This window comes from Ascaphus truei, chromosome 1 (assembly GCF_040206685.1).
Source record: "Ascaphus truei isolate aAscTru1 chromosome 1, aAscTru1.hap1, whole genome shotgun sequence".
NCBI classification, from domain to species: Eukaryota; Metazoa; Chordata; class Amphibia; order Anura; family Ascaphidae; genus Ascaphus; species Ascaphus truei.
Window position 1 is genome coordinate 313,671,568 of NC_134483.1, and position 16,697 is coordinate 313,688,264.

Sequence of the window (16,697 nt, forward strand, 5' to 3'; positions counted from 1 at the left end):
TGTTTTGCTGACCATGGAGAAAACAAGACGGCTTTAGATCACTTTTGTAGACATCCTTAAGCAGGAGAAAATAAAAAATGGCGGAGAGCAAAGAGGAAACAATGAAAAAATTGGTTAGGAAAAGAGGAGCATCAATATAGAAAATAGCCAACAATTTTGGGGGAAAGGGTGGCTAAATCTAAAATATTAAATAAAAAACACATGAGAAAGAATGGAAAGTACTTCTACTATACAGTTTATTCACATATGGGGGCCTATGCAGAGAGCAGCGAATTTTAAAATTGGCGAATTTATTAAAAAGTAGCTTTTTTGGAGAGTTTTATTCTCCATATGCAGAAAAGTGCGAATTCTGCTATGTTTAACATGGATGCGTGTGGCGAGTTTAAATTGGCGAGATGCGCGCTTCAGAAACGTGTAAAAACAAATTCGCGCCTTTTTTTTCCCTTTGCAATGGCCGCGAGCGGCAGCTTCTTGCCAATTTTTTCTGGCGAGGCAAAAAGGAGACAATCGCGCCATTTTATTGGCACGAACAGCCGCTAGATGCCGTTCGCGCCTCTCTGCATTAGGATATTTTTAAAACTGGCGAGATTGAGGTTCTCGCCAGCCGCGAGGCGAGTTTTACAAATAGAAAAGAAAAATTGGCGCGTTTTTCGGAAATCGCCATTTTCTGCTGTTTTCTGCTCGATTTTCTCCAAAAAATGGCGAATTTCGAAATAGCGCTGCTCTCTGCATAGGCCCCATGGTATGTACTTGGATTCAAGATATATTCACTGGTCAGTTCTGCACTAAAGTGTGCAAAGACACATGGAATCATCTTATAAGCCATTTTACACTGAATCCTACAGTATAGACACAGTAATTCCTTGTTGAAAATCCATGAGGATGTGTACTGTATCTTTGGTTGTCTGATGATAAGCAGATGAAATACATGGCACAGGATACACAGCAAAGCTCTGTGAAATTGTTTTGTATACAAAGGAGCATGCCACTGGAATACAGTGCATATTTAGGGAACTGTATTTTAATACTTCTGTACACATAAAAAATTATATTATTATAAGCACATATTTATAGATCCTTCTTCAGTAATATACACATTTTCTGGGAACCATTGTAGACATTAGATTCCACTGGAGTCATGTAAATATTCTCTCAGATTTGTGTTTACGTTTTCCTGTATGAACCAGGGAAGAGGTAGAGGAAGGGGTTGGATGGTTGGGGGGTGAGGGAGAGCTCTTGCGTTAGCTTAAGTCAGTGAAGGAGTACGGTGCAAGGAGGGATAAAGCATAAATGTACATAAAGAAGAAAAGAATCTCTACTGAATACACTCAGTGCACTACGTCTTGATCCTTGACTATTTGTGTTCACATGACAGCTACCAGGTAGTCTCAATACTCCCTCCCATTATACAATATGCACTAGCTTACACTCAATATAGCTGAGAGAGGCGCCTCTCTAGTTTTTTTTATTAATAATATATATGTAACGGGTTTCCCCCCCCCCCCCCCAATCGCAGATTACACTGTGTGGGTGCAGGAACATACAAGGTTACTCAGGTGTGGTGCATTACCTGTTGGTTCACAGGAGGGCTGAGCTTCCGCCACGGGAACCTGGGGCAATTATATTAGGGGTATTTACATACGATGCAGCGCCTCCACCTGCGATGGCTCCCACCAGAGGGGGAGGGGTTCCTCGCAGGACAATCACAATAACCAAATACACATGTGTGAGATAACCAAAGAGCTTTTAGTTAGGAACACAATAACACACTTCATATAACACTTGTCCCTCTCTAGAGGAGACACTAATCACAGCCTATCACACCACTCTACCTATGCGCCACGGCGGATGCCCACACTTTATGCGTCACGGCGGACGCCAATACCTTATGCGCCACGGCGGACGCTAACGCTTGTACAAAGAGATCCCTTCCCAGGCCCAGTAACCCCAACCCAATGTCTCGTACTCCCAAGTCATAAACCAGTGTATGTGTGTGACTGCGCAGCCACTATGTCTGTTGATAGGCCTTGTTGGTGCACGTGAGGGTGTGGGTTACCTGCCGAGCACTCCGGTGCTCGGACCTGCAACGGACTTCTCAAAGGGTCTAGGCGAGTTCCTGCACGAGGTCCGGCTCCAACACAGGATAATCCCTCAGGGGCGATCCCACCCTGATAACAGTCCAGCTTGCTCCGCAAGGCACGCAAATTCTTACTCTCCAATAGCTAATGGGACTGATCCCTAACTTAGGGCCTGTCCCTACAATACTTCACTAAGATGACTCAGGGCTATCTGGGGCCTAGGGGAATTGCTGGCCTAGTGCAGAGAGTCACTGACTCCTGCACCCTACCTCCTTCCCCTAGCTGCTCCGGTCACCAACTGCCGTGTGCAAAAACCCTGCGAAAAGTATCTATTCCCTGCAAGCAGGGAGCTTCTCCAGCCCTATTGGCTCCCTGGCGTCACATGGGGTTCCCTAATGCTCCTGGTATCTGTAGTCCCTGGCCAATACCTCCCCTGATAGGCTAGGGCTTCGCGGGCTTACATCTGCGCATGCGCGAGCTGACTGGAGTTCTCCCGCACCTGCTCTAACTGCGCATGCGCGAGCTATCTTTCAATGGCGGCGCCCGGCTCCGCCAGCCGCCGGGACCCCAACGACGCGATCGCGGCCCCGGCAACCGGCCCGATCGCGTCCCCGGCAACCGGCCCGCTCGCGTCCCCGGCAACCGGCCCGCTCGCGTCCCCGGCAACCGGCCCGCTCGCGTCCCCGGCAACCGGCCCGACCGCTTCCCTAGCAACCGGCCGCAATTACAACCACGCGCGGCTCGCGTGCTAGGAGGAGGGGGTGAGTACGTGAGGGGGGACCTGGCTACATCCTCCCCCTGGTAAAATCCCCAACGTCCTCGCTTGGGACACCATGCAATGCAACTATATACAAAGGTTATATAATGAAAATGGCGTAACATACTTATATAATGAAAATTTCAACAACCAACCGTGATTTCACTATTATCAGCTCTAAATCAGATTGCACATTTCATTGAACATCACAATAACTGACTGTACTTTGCTGCGAGCCCACTGCTGAGCCTCATAATGGGGTTCCCCAACTTGATCATAGGTTACCCGGTTTGGAGGGTACCTGACTCTTTGGCTCCTACGGAGTTGTTCTTCTGCGACTCCCTCGGGGGAGTAGTAAACACAGTCCTGAGGCTCAGCCTCTTCCCTTGAGGGGATAATTGTCTCTGAACAGTCTCTGTTAGGCACAAAGCACGGGCTCTGTGCATCCAAAGGCTGGCCCGTTGGGGCCACCTTAGTAGGCATTGGCCTACGGGGCCCTTTACCCGTAGCTCCTCCAGGAGATGCCCCTTCTGTGGGAAAGTCCCTTTGAGAGGGTCCCTCCATAGGATCCTCAGTAGTTTCAGAGTGGGTCTCATTATTGACAGTCTCTTGACCCATCTCTGACGACTCGGACTCCTCGTTGAGCGGTGTGGCCAGTATCTCTGTCTCTTCATCTTCTACTTGTGGAATGGGGAGAAGATGATTGTGGTGCCATACCTTTACCCGGCCATCAGTGTCTTTGATGCGATAGACCGGGAGGCCCGGCATCTGGGATTCTATTTCATACACTCCGTCTCTCCATCGGTCGGCCAATTTGTGCTTTCCCGGGACTCCCAAATTCAGAAGCAATACCGCATCCCCAGGACGAAGTTCCCGATATCTGACCTTATGGTCGTATCGCCTTTTGTTGTCAGCGTTCAACTTAGCTGTAGCCTTCTCAGCTTGTTGATAGGCCTTCTGTAAACTGTCTTTGAGTCTTTGTACGTATTTAAAATGGGTAGCATTGTGTATCCCATCTGTCGAAACTCTAATACGTATGTCCACTGGCAGTCTTGCCTTTCGCCCGAACATGAGGAAGTAGGGGGAGAATCCCGTTGATTCGTGTCTAGTGCAATTGTACGCATGCACCAGGGCCTCTACGTGTCGGCTCCATTCAGTTTTCTGAGCACTCTGTAGTGTTCCGAGCATATCCAGTAAGGTTCGATTAAAGCGCTCGGGCAGTGCATCTCCTTCGGGGTGATACGGGGTTGTTCGAGACTTGGTGATATCCAGCATTTTGAGTAACTCTCTGATCAAAGTACTCTCAAAGTCCCGCCCTTGATCGGAGTGCAGGCGGTTGGGGAGACCGTAGTGCACGAAGTACTTCTCCCATAATATTTTTGCCACGGTGATGGCTTTCTGATCTTTAGTGGGGAAGGCCTGAGCATACCGGGTGTAATGGTCCGTGACGACTAGCACGTTGCATATTCCCCGGCTGTCAGGCTCAATGCACAGAAAGTCCATACACACAAGGTCCATGGGGCCCAAACTTTTTAGATGGCCCATGGGGGCTGCTCGTGTAGGCAGAGTCTTGCGCTGTATACACCTAGTACAGCGGCGACAGTGACGTTCGACGGCCTCTCGCATCTTGGGCCAAAAAAAACGATCTCTGACCAGCCCAAAAGCCTTGTCTATACCCAGGTGTCCATGATCATCGTGTAGAGACTTCAACACCAGATATTGTAAGTTCTTAGGGAGGACTAGTTGTCGCCTATCCGGGTGGTTGTGGTATTGCACCACCCGATAGAGTAAGCAATTGTCTATCTCGAATTTGTCCCATTCCCGCATGAGCAAGGCCACCAAGTCATTGGGTGCGCGTTTCAGAAGGGCTGGGTTCTGCTTTTCAACGGCTCACCTGATGATACTAACGACCGGGTCTCGTATTTGGTAGTCTACTAGATCCTTCCACCGTAACACCTTGTCATGCGTGATGTTCATCCCTTTTGGGTCGCAGTAGGCGGCTGGGACAGCCTGCGACCGGCACCCCACTGAGTCGGCCACTCTTAATTCTGAAAAGGCCACTTGGTCGTTGACGATAGCGGCCATGCTACACATAGCTCGCACTCCGGGTCCTGGGATTTCCTCCCATTCCTCGTCATCTGGATTAGCACTTAACCCTGGTCGTCTGGATAGGGCGTCAGCCCCTATATTCAAGGGTCCCGGCTTATACTTCATGGTGAACCGGTAGCTGCTTAGAGCGGCCAGCCAGCGGTGCCCAGCGGCGTCTAACTTAGCCGAGGTGTTGACATAAGTGAGGGGATTGTTATCCATCCTTACTTCGAAGGTAACACCATACAGGTAGTCGTGGAGCTTCTCGGTGATAGCCCACTTGAGAGCCAGAAATTCCAGCTTGTGGACGGGGTATCTCTGTTCACTGGGTGTCAGGCTGCGGCTGATGTAGGCTACAGGCCGAAGGCCCTCAGGGTGCTTCTGATGCAGGACGGCACCCAGTCCATTGAGACTGGCATCCACATGTAGAACGTAAGGCTGTTCGGGGTCAGCATACGCAAGCACCGGTGCCTCAGTTAGACACTTCTTCAATTTCAGGAAGGCCTGCTCGCACTCAGGCGTCCATTTATCACCAAACGGTTGGCGTGCCGATACAGCTTTCCTCCCGGTCTCTGAGGGATATATCTTCAACAGACTGTTCAGGGGTTTAGCTCTACTAGAGTACCCTTCCACGAAGCGACGGTAATACCCACAGAACCCCAAGAAGGATCGCAGCTCCGTGACATTCTCGGGACGAGGCCAGTTCACTACTGCCTCTACCTTGGCGGGGTCGGTGGCGATCCCTTGGGCGGACACGATGTGTCCCACGTAGGTTACTGAGGTATGGCAAAACCGGCACTTGTCTAGGGACAATTTCAATCCTTCGTTTCCCAGACGGTCGATCACTTTGAGTAATCGCTCTTCGTGCTCTTCCAGAGTGCTTCCGAAGACGATGATGTCATCCAGGTATACAAGACACTCCCGCGGGCTCATGTCCCCGATAGTCTTTTCCATCAGCCGTTGGAAAGTAGCGGGCGCCCCACATATACCTTGGGGCATACGTGTAAATTGGTAGAATCCCAATGGGCAGACGAAAGCTGTTTTTTCCTGATCTTCCGTATTCATAGGTACCTGATAGTACCCGGATCGGAGGTCGAGCACGCTAAACCACTGACTTCCATTCAGCGCATTCAGTATCTCTTCAATGCGCGGAAGGTTGTACTGATCCGGTATTGTACGATTGTTCAGAGTTCGATAGTCGACACACAGTCGTACGGATCCGTTCTTTTTACGCACTACCACTATGGGTGATGCGTAGGGCCCCCGAGACTCCGTCAAAATCCCGGCATCTTCCATATCGTGAATGACGTTCCTTACATCGTCCACATCCCGTGGGGCGATGCGACGAGAGCGTTCTCGGAACGGGGTGACATCACTCAGACGAATGGCATGTTTGGCGCTGCGACTGCACCCCACATCCATCTCACTCGTGGAGAACACCTGTCGTCGTCGATTCAACTGGGTTGTCAGCCGCTCCTTCCACTGGTTGGACAGTGTCGACTCCCTGAAGTTGAAGTCCAGCTTGACTAACCGTTCATCCACGGCCACTGCCTTCACCTGAGGCGTGGTTTCTACAGGGCTGACTGGATATATGCAACCTAACTTCTGGTCGGCATCAAATTCCATCGGGAAGGGGGAGAGGTTCTGGACATACACGTGGGTTCGGAGTGGGATCTTGGTTGTCCACTCCCTCACTTCGGGTAGTACCCTATACCCTCTCTGGACCTCTTCTTCTTCAGGCGCATTCTCCAGAGAGAACAGCTGGTCGCTCTTATCTCGTTCGGGATAACAACACCAGACGTCCATCTTTTGCACTCCCCGTGGTAATATGGTCGTCAGTCCCCGTTGACGGTTGTAGAGATCCCCATGGCGCTCCAGGGCATATACCCGGTTGCACTCTTCTCGCAGGACTGGATCTAGGAGAGCGGTGGCTAGCGGCAGCTCGTTAGTCTCTTTCAGAAACGCCCGGATCACCGCTTGTACTATGTCAGCGTTGGTGCCCAAGATGATCGGGTACTTGCACTGGTCTTGGGGCTCCGGACACACCAAGGCAGCCACATGCATGGGATGTCTCTTGCCGGTATTCAGCTGGAGTATTTCCATTTGAACCTTTACAATCCCATCGATGGGGTAGTCTTCATTACTTAGCCCCCGTACGGTCACGTGTTCGGCCGCTCTCAGGGTGCAGTGTCGGAGGTGCTGTTCATAGAACGGGCGGTATATAATGGTCACCTGTGACCCCGTGTCCAGTAGAGCCGACGCATATATCCCTTCTAGTAACACTAGTACGATAGCTGCAGGGCCTACTTGGCTGTAATCTTCCCGGTTGGTGGCGTCACCCCCTGCGTCGGCATCCGCAGGGGCCTCGGTGGTTCCCTGAGGGGTCTCCACGTCAGACACGGCGGTTTGTACTCTGCATACCATCGACTGGGCTGTGTTCCTTCGGTCGGGAGTGTTGTCTTCGGGGAGGTCCTCCCTTTCTGGGCAATCACGGAAGAAGTGGCCCGTCTTACCGCAGGTATAGCAGAGGAGGTCTCTGGGCCCAGAGCGGCCCCTAGGCGGAGAAGATGGCTTACGGGCGGCTCTAGCTTTAGAGGCTGAGTCCTTAGTTGCGACCTCCACGTCCTGGGTCGGGGTTGTCTTGGCCTTGGCCCCAGCGGCCTTAGCAGGGTCATGGGTGGAAGACTCCTTAACCTTGGTGGGAGTATGCAACCGGGCGTAGGCCTCGTGTTCTTTGATCTCATCCATTAATTCCTCCCAGGAAGGGGGGTCACCTCGCATCAAAGAGCGCATCATCATAATTACAATATGATGTTCGGGTAGAGCTCCTCTCAGAAATTGGTTACGGCAGTATTCGTCCACCTCGGCGGCCGTAATACTCTTCCTTTTTCGCATCTCCCACAAGACTGCTTGGATCCGCTGTAGGAAATCAGATAGCTCCTCCCCGTCTTTCTGGCACAGATTGAAATACCGCTTCATCAATTGCCCTATGTCCTCGGTTCGCCCATAGGCCCGCACAAGAGTCTCTAGCATTTGATGAGCGGTGACGTCCGCGTGCTGATCTTTAGCCATCTGTATGGTGGTAGATGCGGGAGGGCGTAAGCATTCCATTATGCGTTGTCGCTTCACCGGCTCAGAGCACGTCCACTCTTCTAGAACCTGAGACGTGTATTCTCTCCAGGCGTCAAACGCCTCTTCGCCCGTCGGGGTCGGCTTGGTTCCTGAAAAGATTTTTAGCTTGCGATACTGTTGTGAGGTCTGAGCTTCGGATCGGGACGGCCCTAATTCTAGGAGTGCCTGAGCTAGCATTCGGATTTCATCCCCAGGTTTAGAGGACGAGTGGGCCATACTTAAGGGTGGACTATGGTCAGTGAGAGTGGGCCTGTCGGCCCCGCAACAACTTTCAGAGGGAGAAGGTGATGTATGCATAGCAACCTCTTGTAAATTTTTGCGGGAGCTGTCGGGTTCTGATTTTACGGACAGTTCAGGATAGACAACAATACAGCAAGAACCGGTTGACGTTGCGAGCCACAAGCTGGACGGCCCCTGATCTCGGTTATATCCTTCCCTACACTCACTAGCACGGAGCAATACTCCCGGTCTGTATCCTTGCGTCGCTCTAACACTCTTATTTTGACAGCATCCCGGATATGTGGGTGTTGCCTCAGGGCCAGTTGTATGGATGAGGACGGCGTATCAACAGGGACCCGGCTCACCGCGAGCGTGTGAAGCGGCGGCACTTGTAGCTCCATGGCCCAGTCGCGCACTTCAGAGCGAGACGGGGACGGTAACGGGGGTGACATTTTGAGAAAAAGAGAAAAAAAATGGAACAGGGCACCCCAGGTCTAAGATCTCAGCAGCGCCTCCAAATGTAACGGGTTTCCCCCCCCCCAATCGCAGATTACACTGTGTGGGTGCAGGAACATACAAGGTTACTCAGGTGTGGTGCATTACCTGTTGGCTCACAGGAGGGCTGAGCTTCCGCCACGGGAACCTGGGGCAATTATATTAGGGGTATTTACATACGATGCAGCACCTCCACCTGCGATGGCTCCCACCAGAGGGGGAGGGGTTCCTCGCAGGACAATCACAATAACCAAATACACATGTGTGAGATAACCAAAGAGCTTTTAGTTAGGAACACAATAACACACTTCATATAACACTTGTCCCTCTCTAGAGGAGACACTAATCACAGCCTATCACACCACTCTACCTATGCGCCACGGCGGACGCCCACACTTTATGCGTCACGGCGGACGCCAATACCTTATGCGCCACGGCGGACGCTAACGCTTGTACAAAGAGATCCCTTCCCAGGCCCAGTAACCCCAACCCAATGTCTCGTACTCCCAAGTCATAAACCAGTGTATGTGTGTGACTGCGCAGCCACTATCTGTTGATAGGCCTTGTTGGTGCACGTGAGGGTGTGGGTTACCTGCCGAGCACTCCGGTGCTCGGACCTGCAACGGACTTCTCAAAGGGTCTAGGCGAGTTCCTGCACGAGGTCCGGCTCCAACACAGGATAATCCCTCAGGGGCGATCCCACCCTGATAACAGTCCAGCTTGCTCCGCAAGGCACGCAAATTCTTACTCTCCAATAGCTAATGGGACTGATCCCTAACTTAGGGCCTGTCCCTACAATACTTCACTAAGATGACTCAGGGCTATCTGGGGCCTAGGGGAATTGCTGGCCTAGTGCAGAGAGTCACTGACTCCTGCACCCTACCTCCTTCCCCTAGCTGCTCCGGTCACCAACTGCCGTGTGCAAAAACCCCGCGAAAAGTATCTATTCCCTGCAAGCAGGGAGCTCCTCCAGCCCTATTGGCTCCCTGGCGTCACATGGGGTTCCCTAATGCTCCTGGTATCTGTAGTCCCTGGCCAATACCTTCCCTGGTAGGCTAGGGCTTCGCGGGCTTACATCTGCGCATGCACGAGCTGACTGGAGTTCTCCCGCACCTGCTCTAACTGAGCATGCGCGAGCTATCTTTCAATGGCGGCGCCCGGCTCCGCCAGCCGCCGGGACCCCAACGACGCGATCGCTGCCCCGGCAACCGGCCCGATCGCGTCCCCGGCAACCGGCCCGCTCGCGTCCCCAGCAACCGGCCCGCTCGCGTCCCCGGCAACCGGCCCGACCGCTTCCCTAGCAACCGGCCGCAATTACAACCACACGCGGCTCGCGTGCTAGGAGGAGGGGGTGAGTACGTGAGGGGGGACCTGGCTACATATATATTTGAATGTTTGTTAGTGTCTGTGTCCACATGTGATTGGCCATCCATGTTCCCACCAATCAGTTACATTTTTATTATTATTGAATTAAAATAATTTTACTTAATCCAACCATTCCATCCTCGGTGTACTGAGTGCATTCAGTAGCTATTCTTGTCTTTATGTACATTTACGTTCCCCTATAGTCTTTTGCAGTCATAGTATTGTTTTAAAATAATATGCATGTACAAATCCTGCATTACTGTGAAATATTTAAGTCAGGCTACGCCCTTTACAAAATATAAGATCAAAATGTTAAAACGTTATCTTATACTTGTGGAGCTCTACAATATGAAAGCTCCACTGTCTTGTTTTCTTCTCAGGTGACCATCACCAACACCGTGTCATTTAGGACACTGAAAGGCTGAGGGACAATGTATAAATAATTTCCCTGACCTCAACTTTTCCATGAACATCACAAACTTGGCCACTTACCCCTTCCCTTTCCCCAGTGTTTAAAATGGCAGCAGCCAAGAAAAGACACGTCTGCTGTTTCAAAAGATACAGAGTCCAGAGTTTCTAGTAATGCATCTCAATGCACTTCTCTCTTCTGGTTGCATCCTGTATATGTTCTTTTTATTTTTACATTGAACGCATTTTATTCATTTTGACAAAATAGAAATCAAGTGGCCTCAAAGACAAACATCTCAAACACCAAAGTATTATAGCTAATACCTTTCTTAAAAGAAAAAAAAGAGAAACAATACAAATATACTGCAGATTCATTATTATCAGAGGATATGCAGCAAATATGCTCTTGTAAATATTGTCAAGCTAATTTTTTTTAATGCTATATTGCCTGCCTTTGTGATGTCCCTTTCCTTACAACTCAGAATAGATGAAAGGAGGAGAAAGTAGACACACAAGTCCAAGATAAGAAAGAAAATATTTCTTCTCCCTACTACACAATATATGGCAAATTATAATTGTGTCTTTTTTTTACAGCTTTCTACCAGAACGTGCAATGACAGCTTTCAGCAGTTTCCTAGGTTTGAAGTTTGATGCCACAATTAACTGCATAGACAAGGACAAGTAAATTGACTTAAGCTAAAGAAAGATAAGGTTTCAGAAACTGGACTTTACAGAATGGATCATGGTACAATATCTTGATTAAAGAAAATAGGCTGATTCAAAGCCCAACGAAGACTTCCTTTGTTTGAAGCGAAGATCTGTTTTAATTATATGCAAATATCTCCAATTTCACCCAAATATAGTTTTTTTAAGTTTTACCACCTGCTTGGTCACTTTAAGATGCAGGGACAAGTAGTTAGTTGTTGATACAGAAAACTGCTGTTTGGTAGAGGCTGGCATCTTCCTTGGAAGAACCTACCGTACAATAATAGGTCTCCAGCACGTCTCCCACTGAATAAAATCCCTGTGCAGACTGCTACAACTCTAGTTTGTACAAATGGCCAAGTAAGTGGCACAGTTCCCTGGTCACCTGGTGACCTTCAATGCAATAGGTGCCTGCAGCCAACTGTATTACAATGCACCACAAACTACAGCAACAATAACAAGGAATAGAAGGAAATAAGGTAATACGAGTTCTTCAAAGATATCGTTTGAACATTAGATTTCAAGATATTACACCACTTTAGACGGCGTGTCTTCTTCACATGTGAAAGAAAGCTTGTGTAAAACCACAGGGATTAATAAATGGCTACGATATGCAACATGTATACTAGATTAACTATCATTTGTCTCCAAGAAAAGGTACAGTATGATTACCTACAATCTAAAACCTTTCCAACAAACATTAACCATGGCTATTCAACTAATTAACTCTGCAGAGAAAAATAGAACCACAGCAGTACACCACCATGGTTCTATTTTTCTCTGCTGCATGTGTGATTCTATTATTATAGAAGAATCAGCTGGAGCACGCTGATGGGACTCTTATTTTCAAGTATTTTGTGAGGATTCAGTGAGTACCTGAATACTGGGTGCTGACTGCCACTGTACAACTGATTTTTATACTTAATAGCTGCACTATATGCATTCAATGCACCTTCCAGCTTCCTGTGACAACAGTGTTCATCCATCATGTAACTTATCCACTTGTTAGTGTGCAGTCATTTAACCCTTGTAGACACAATCTATATCGGAGTGACGCTTTATTGACTGACTTTATGAAATCTAAATCATTGATTTCTTACAAGAGGAGGACCACTGGAAACAATACAAGAACATTTATACTGTTTATATTTTATAAATACCACAAAGGTTTATAAATGTACTGATATGAGATCTGTTCCTTACTACTAACTAATAAACTCTGCAAAGTATAGGTGTCAAGGCCTAAGGACCTCAATATCAGGGAGATTTGTGAGTTTGGAAAAAAAAACGTATTATTTAAAAATAAAATATTTGACTTCCAAGCATGAGAGTGCACTGAAGACTATATTTTAAATGATGACAATAAATAAGTACGTGCTCCACGGGGCAGGGACCTGTGCCTGCAAAATGTCTCTTTAAAGCGCTACGTAAAACTAGCAGCGCTATACAAGAATATGCTATTATTATTATTATTATTATTATTATTATTATAGAAGAATCAGCTAAAAAAAATTCACAAGTATTTCTCTTCAACATATTTTCCATGTAGATTTCACAGGAAAATATGTAATAAAAGATGAGCATAGAATACAATCAGTATACAATCTGCAAAGAAATACAAATGGATCCGGTAACAGGAACTGATAAAAGGATCTTTGGAATTGGGCAATGTTGGAAACTTGTTTACCTGAAGAAAATGACAATAAAGATAGCCATGTAAATCTTTCATTCGTGCAGTTTTTCATTTACAGACATCCGAGGGAAAGACCATTATTAACCTTATTTGTTTCTTTGAAGAGGTAAGTAGGAATTTAGACCAGGGTAATGCCGTTTATGTGGTCTACAAAGGCTTTTGATACGGTTCTACACGAGGTTGATGTACAAAATAAAGCAAATTGGACTCGGTAAAAACATTTGCACCTGGATTGAAAACTGGTTGAAGGATAGACAACAGAGTTGTCATAAATAGAACCTTTTCAGGTTGGGCTAAAGTTGTGAGTGGAGTACCTCAAGGATCGGTACAGGGATCCCTGCTTTTTAACTTGTTTATTAATGACCTTGAGTTTGGCATAGAGAGAAAAGTCTCAATCTATGCTAAAGGCACTAAATTGTGTAAGGTAGTAGAATCAGAGCAGGATGTAATTTCTCTCCAGAAAGACTGGAAACTTGGGCAGGTAAAGGGCAGATGAGGTTTAATATAGCTAAATGTAAGGTTATGCATTTGGAAGACAAGAATAAACAGGCAACTTACAAATTAAATGGGGATAAATTGGGGGAATCCTTGATGGAGAAGGATTTAGGAGTGCTTGCAGACTGCAGGCTTAACAATAGTGCCCAACGTCAGGCAGTAGCTACAAAGGCAAACAAGATCTCATCTTGCATTAAATGGGAAATGGATTTAAGGGAAGTAAACATAATTATGCCCCTTCTGTAAAGCATTAGTAAGACCACACCTTCAATATGGAGTACAATTTTGGGTACCACTCCTTAGAAAAGACCTTATAGAACTAGAGAAAGTGCAGAGAAGAGACACCAAATTAATAAAGGGGATGGGTAGTCTGACTTATGAGAGGCTTGCTAAATTAGATTTATTTACATTAGAAAAGAGGTGTCTAAAAGGGGATATGATAACGATATACAAAAATATTTGGAAATAATACAAGGAGCTTCCAAAAAAACTATTCATCCTGAGGGCAGTAAAAAGGACTCTGGGTCATCCCTTAAGGTTGGAGGAAAGGAGATTTCACCAGCAACAAAGGAAATGGTTATTTACAGTAAGGGCAGATACAATGTGTAATTAATTACCCATGGAGACTGTGATGGCAGACACGATAGCTTCAAAAAAAGGTTGGACATCTTTTTAGAAAGGAAAGATATACAGGGATATACCAAATAAGTAAACATGGGAAGGACGTTGATCCAGGGAGTAATCTGATTGCCAATTCTTGGAGTCAGGAAGGAATTTATTTTTCCCCTTATGAGATATCATTGGATAATGTGTCACTGGGGTTTTTTGTTTGCCTTCCTCTGGATCAATATACTGTAAGTACAAATATATGATAAAGTATCTGTCGCCTAAATTTAGCATAGGTTGAACTTAATGAACATATGTCTTCTTTCAACCTCATCTACTATATAACTGTGACAATTCTGTCCAGTAACAATGGCTTCATAGATATGTAACCCCCTTTCCCTATGCCTAGGGAATAACGCGGCAACTACTCGTGCTGCTTTACCTGTGCTCACAGGAGGCCTAAGCCTCTGCCTCTCGGAGCCTGGGGTGAGCTCTTTCTCCTTGCAGTGCAGCGCCTCCACCTATGAGGGATCCCAGCATTGGCGGGATGATTCCTCATAGGACTCAATACAATTGGAAATAACAATACCACACCATATGTATATATTTCGTTTTACTGTAACCCCACAGTATGTAACACAATACACAATATTACAAGAATAACACAGATACAATACCCAACACCCAGGTGTGGTTCCCCCCAAAGTACTGAGGGTGCCCTAGGCACGTAAACACCCGGTGTCCACAGAACAATCCCACACCCAATATATGAGGTAGCACTACCCCATGTTAAGTGTTGGTGCACGGTGAGTACCTTCCTGGTCAACGGCCCAACCAGGGAATACTTGAGAAGCGGTGTTGGATCAGGTCCCACGCAGCGGGGCCTCCAACATAAATTCCCTCACACCTTACAGATGGTGGTCACGTGCGGTCTCTTTCGAAGGCTGCAGGTCACCGCATGGACGTCCGTCCGATTGGCGCAGTGGTGCGGGTGATGAATCTCTAATAGGGAGATTCCCTATCTAGAGCCTTCCCTGTAATACTCCTCTAAATAGGGATCGGGCCTAACTGGGGCCTTAGGGCAAGTTCTGGCCTAGTCCAGGGGCTTACTTGGACTTTGAATTGAAATTTGGGGCATCACAACAATGAGGCTCAAATAGACTTGGTGGTCACTGTATTGACAATTCCTATTGATTTAGAGTTATGATAATCATATGTGGAATGCATCAATTAACCTGAGGGAACAGTAAGGGATTCCACACACTGCAGTCGGTTACTTAAGAAAGGGATTGAGTTCTATGAGCTCAATTAACCCTACCAGTGTTTTACTCTGCAGTGTGTAAATCCAATACTGTTCCCCCTGGAGGAGTTTGTGATCTCTATCTCCTCTTCTTGGGTCCCTAGCAACAATATGCATGAGTTAAAATATATGAGGATATATATATATATATATAAACGAGCAGGGTGCCGCAACAATGTAACGAGTTTCTAATTCAGTGCGGTCTCATTGAGATCCCTGCGTGTGCATGTATCAAAATGGCCGACGCACTCGTTTCGCGTAATGACGCTTCTTCATAGGCACGTAAGAGGGGCTTGACACATTTATTGAACATCTCTTTGGATTCAACAGAGGACCACATTCTTACTTGCTTCGGTGAGTTCTCCAATTTGTTGCTGGAGATCTTCTGGACTTATGGCAAAAATGTCAATGTCATCTGTACATTGTAGGTTACTCAAATATTCACAGTTGATTTTTATTCCATTTTCTTCCCAATCTAATGTCTTGAACAATTCTTCAAGTGTTGGTGTGAAAAACTTTGGTGACATGGTGACTTCCAGCCGCACAGCCTTGCGGATCCTTATCTTGCTTGTATTGTCATGTAATCTAATGCTTCATGTGGTATTCTCGTGTAAGCCTCCTCTGGGTTTACCATATGGATTTAAGGGGTTAAAAGGTATATAGAGGAGTCTAACAGCAAAGGCTGTGTCTGTCTAAAGCTCCTGCAGGCAAAACTTCAAACAAAGAAATAGCGAACATCAATCTGGCCAAAACAAATTAAAAACACCACACTATAAGACAGCAGGAGACGGGGGAGATTTTAACAGAAAAAATAAAGAAATTGGACATTGCTAAGCCCCCCAAATATACAGAACAAGGGAGCAGAAAATAAAGTGAGTAAAAGAAGCTGCTGAGGCCCGTGCGTGACTCTGTGGAGCTGAGAGGTTCAGCGCGGTCCCCGACAAAACTGCCCAACCCCCCTCCGCTTCCCCGCAAAAGATTATCACAGCAGACGGATACCGGAGCAGCTTACCAGCCGGTAGGAGACTCACCAGCACCAGTGACGATCTCGAGTGCTCGGGAGGGAGCCGAGGGGGAAGGCGGAGCGGCCATCTTGACTCAGCTGTGGAGGCTCACGCAGGGAGAAGCGCGGCTTCCCAGAGGGGGTGAGTGACGCGGCGAGGTCCCGGAGGGGAGAGGAGGAAGCCCCATAGAGGTGAGCAGAGCCGTGGGCCATGAGAGACGAGGCCGAGAGTACCCCTCCAGTCCCGATTGAGCCCCGGCGTGGAGGATCAGCGCCACCTAAGATGGCCGCCGGTCTCACACGCAGGGAATAACACATAGTGGCATAACAGACGGGGAGGCTCCCCGGAGACG

At 47.7% G+C, this 16,697-nt stretch overlaps 1 protein-coding gene across 1 annotated transcript in view; it reads left to right on the forward strand.

The window, feature by feature from the left end:
- LOC142497556 (17-beta-hydroxysteroid dehydrogenase 13-like) overlaps positions 1-12,973 on the forward strand; it is a 53,069-nt gene extending 40,096 nt beyond the window's left edge. Inside the window, exon 7 of the mRNA XM_075605515.1 lies at positions 11,137-12,973. Within this exon, the coding sequence (XP_075461630.1) occupies positions 11,137-11,227 (91 nt within the window). The 3' untranslated portion in view covers positions 11,228-12,973. The remainder of the gene's footprint in view (positions 1-11,136) is intronic.
- The last annotated feature ends 3,724 nt before the right edge of the window (positions 12,974-16,697 follow it).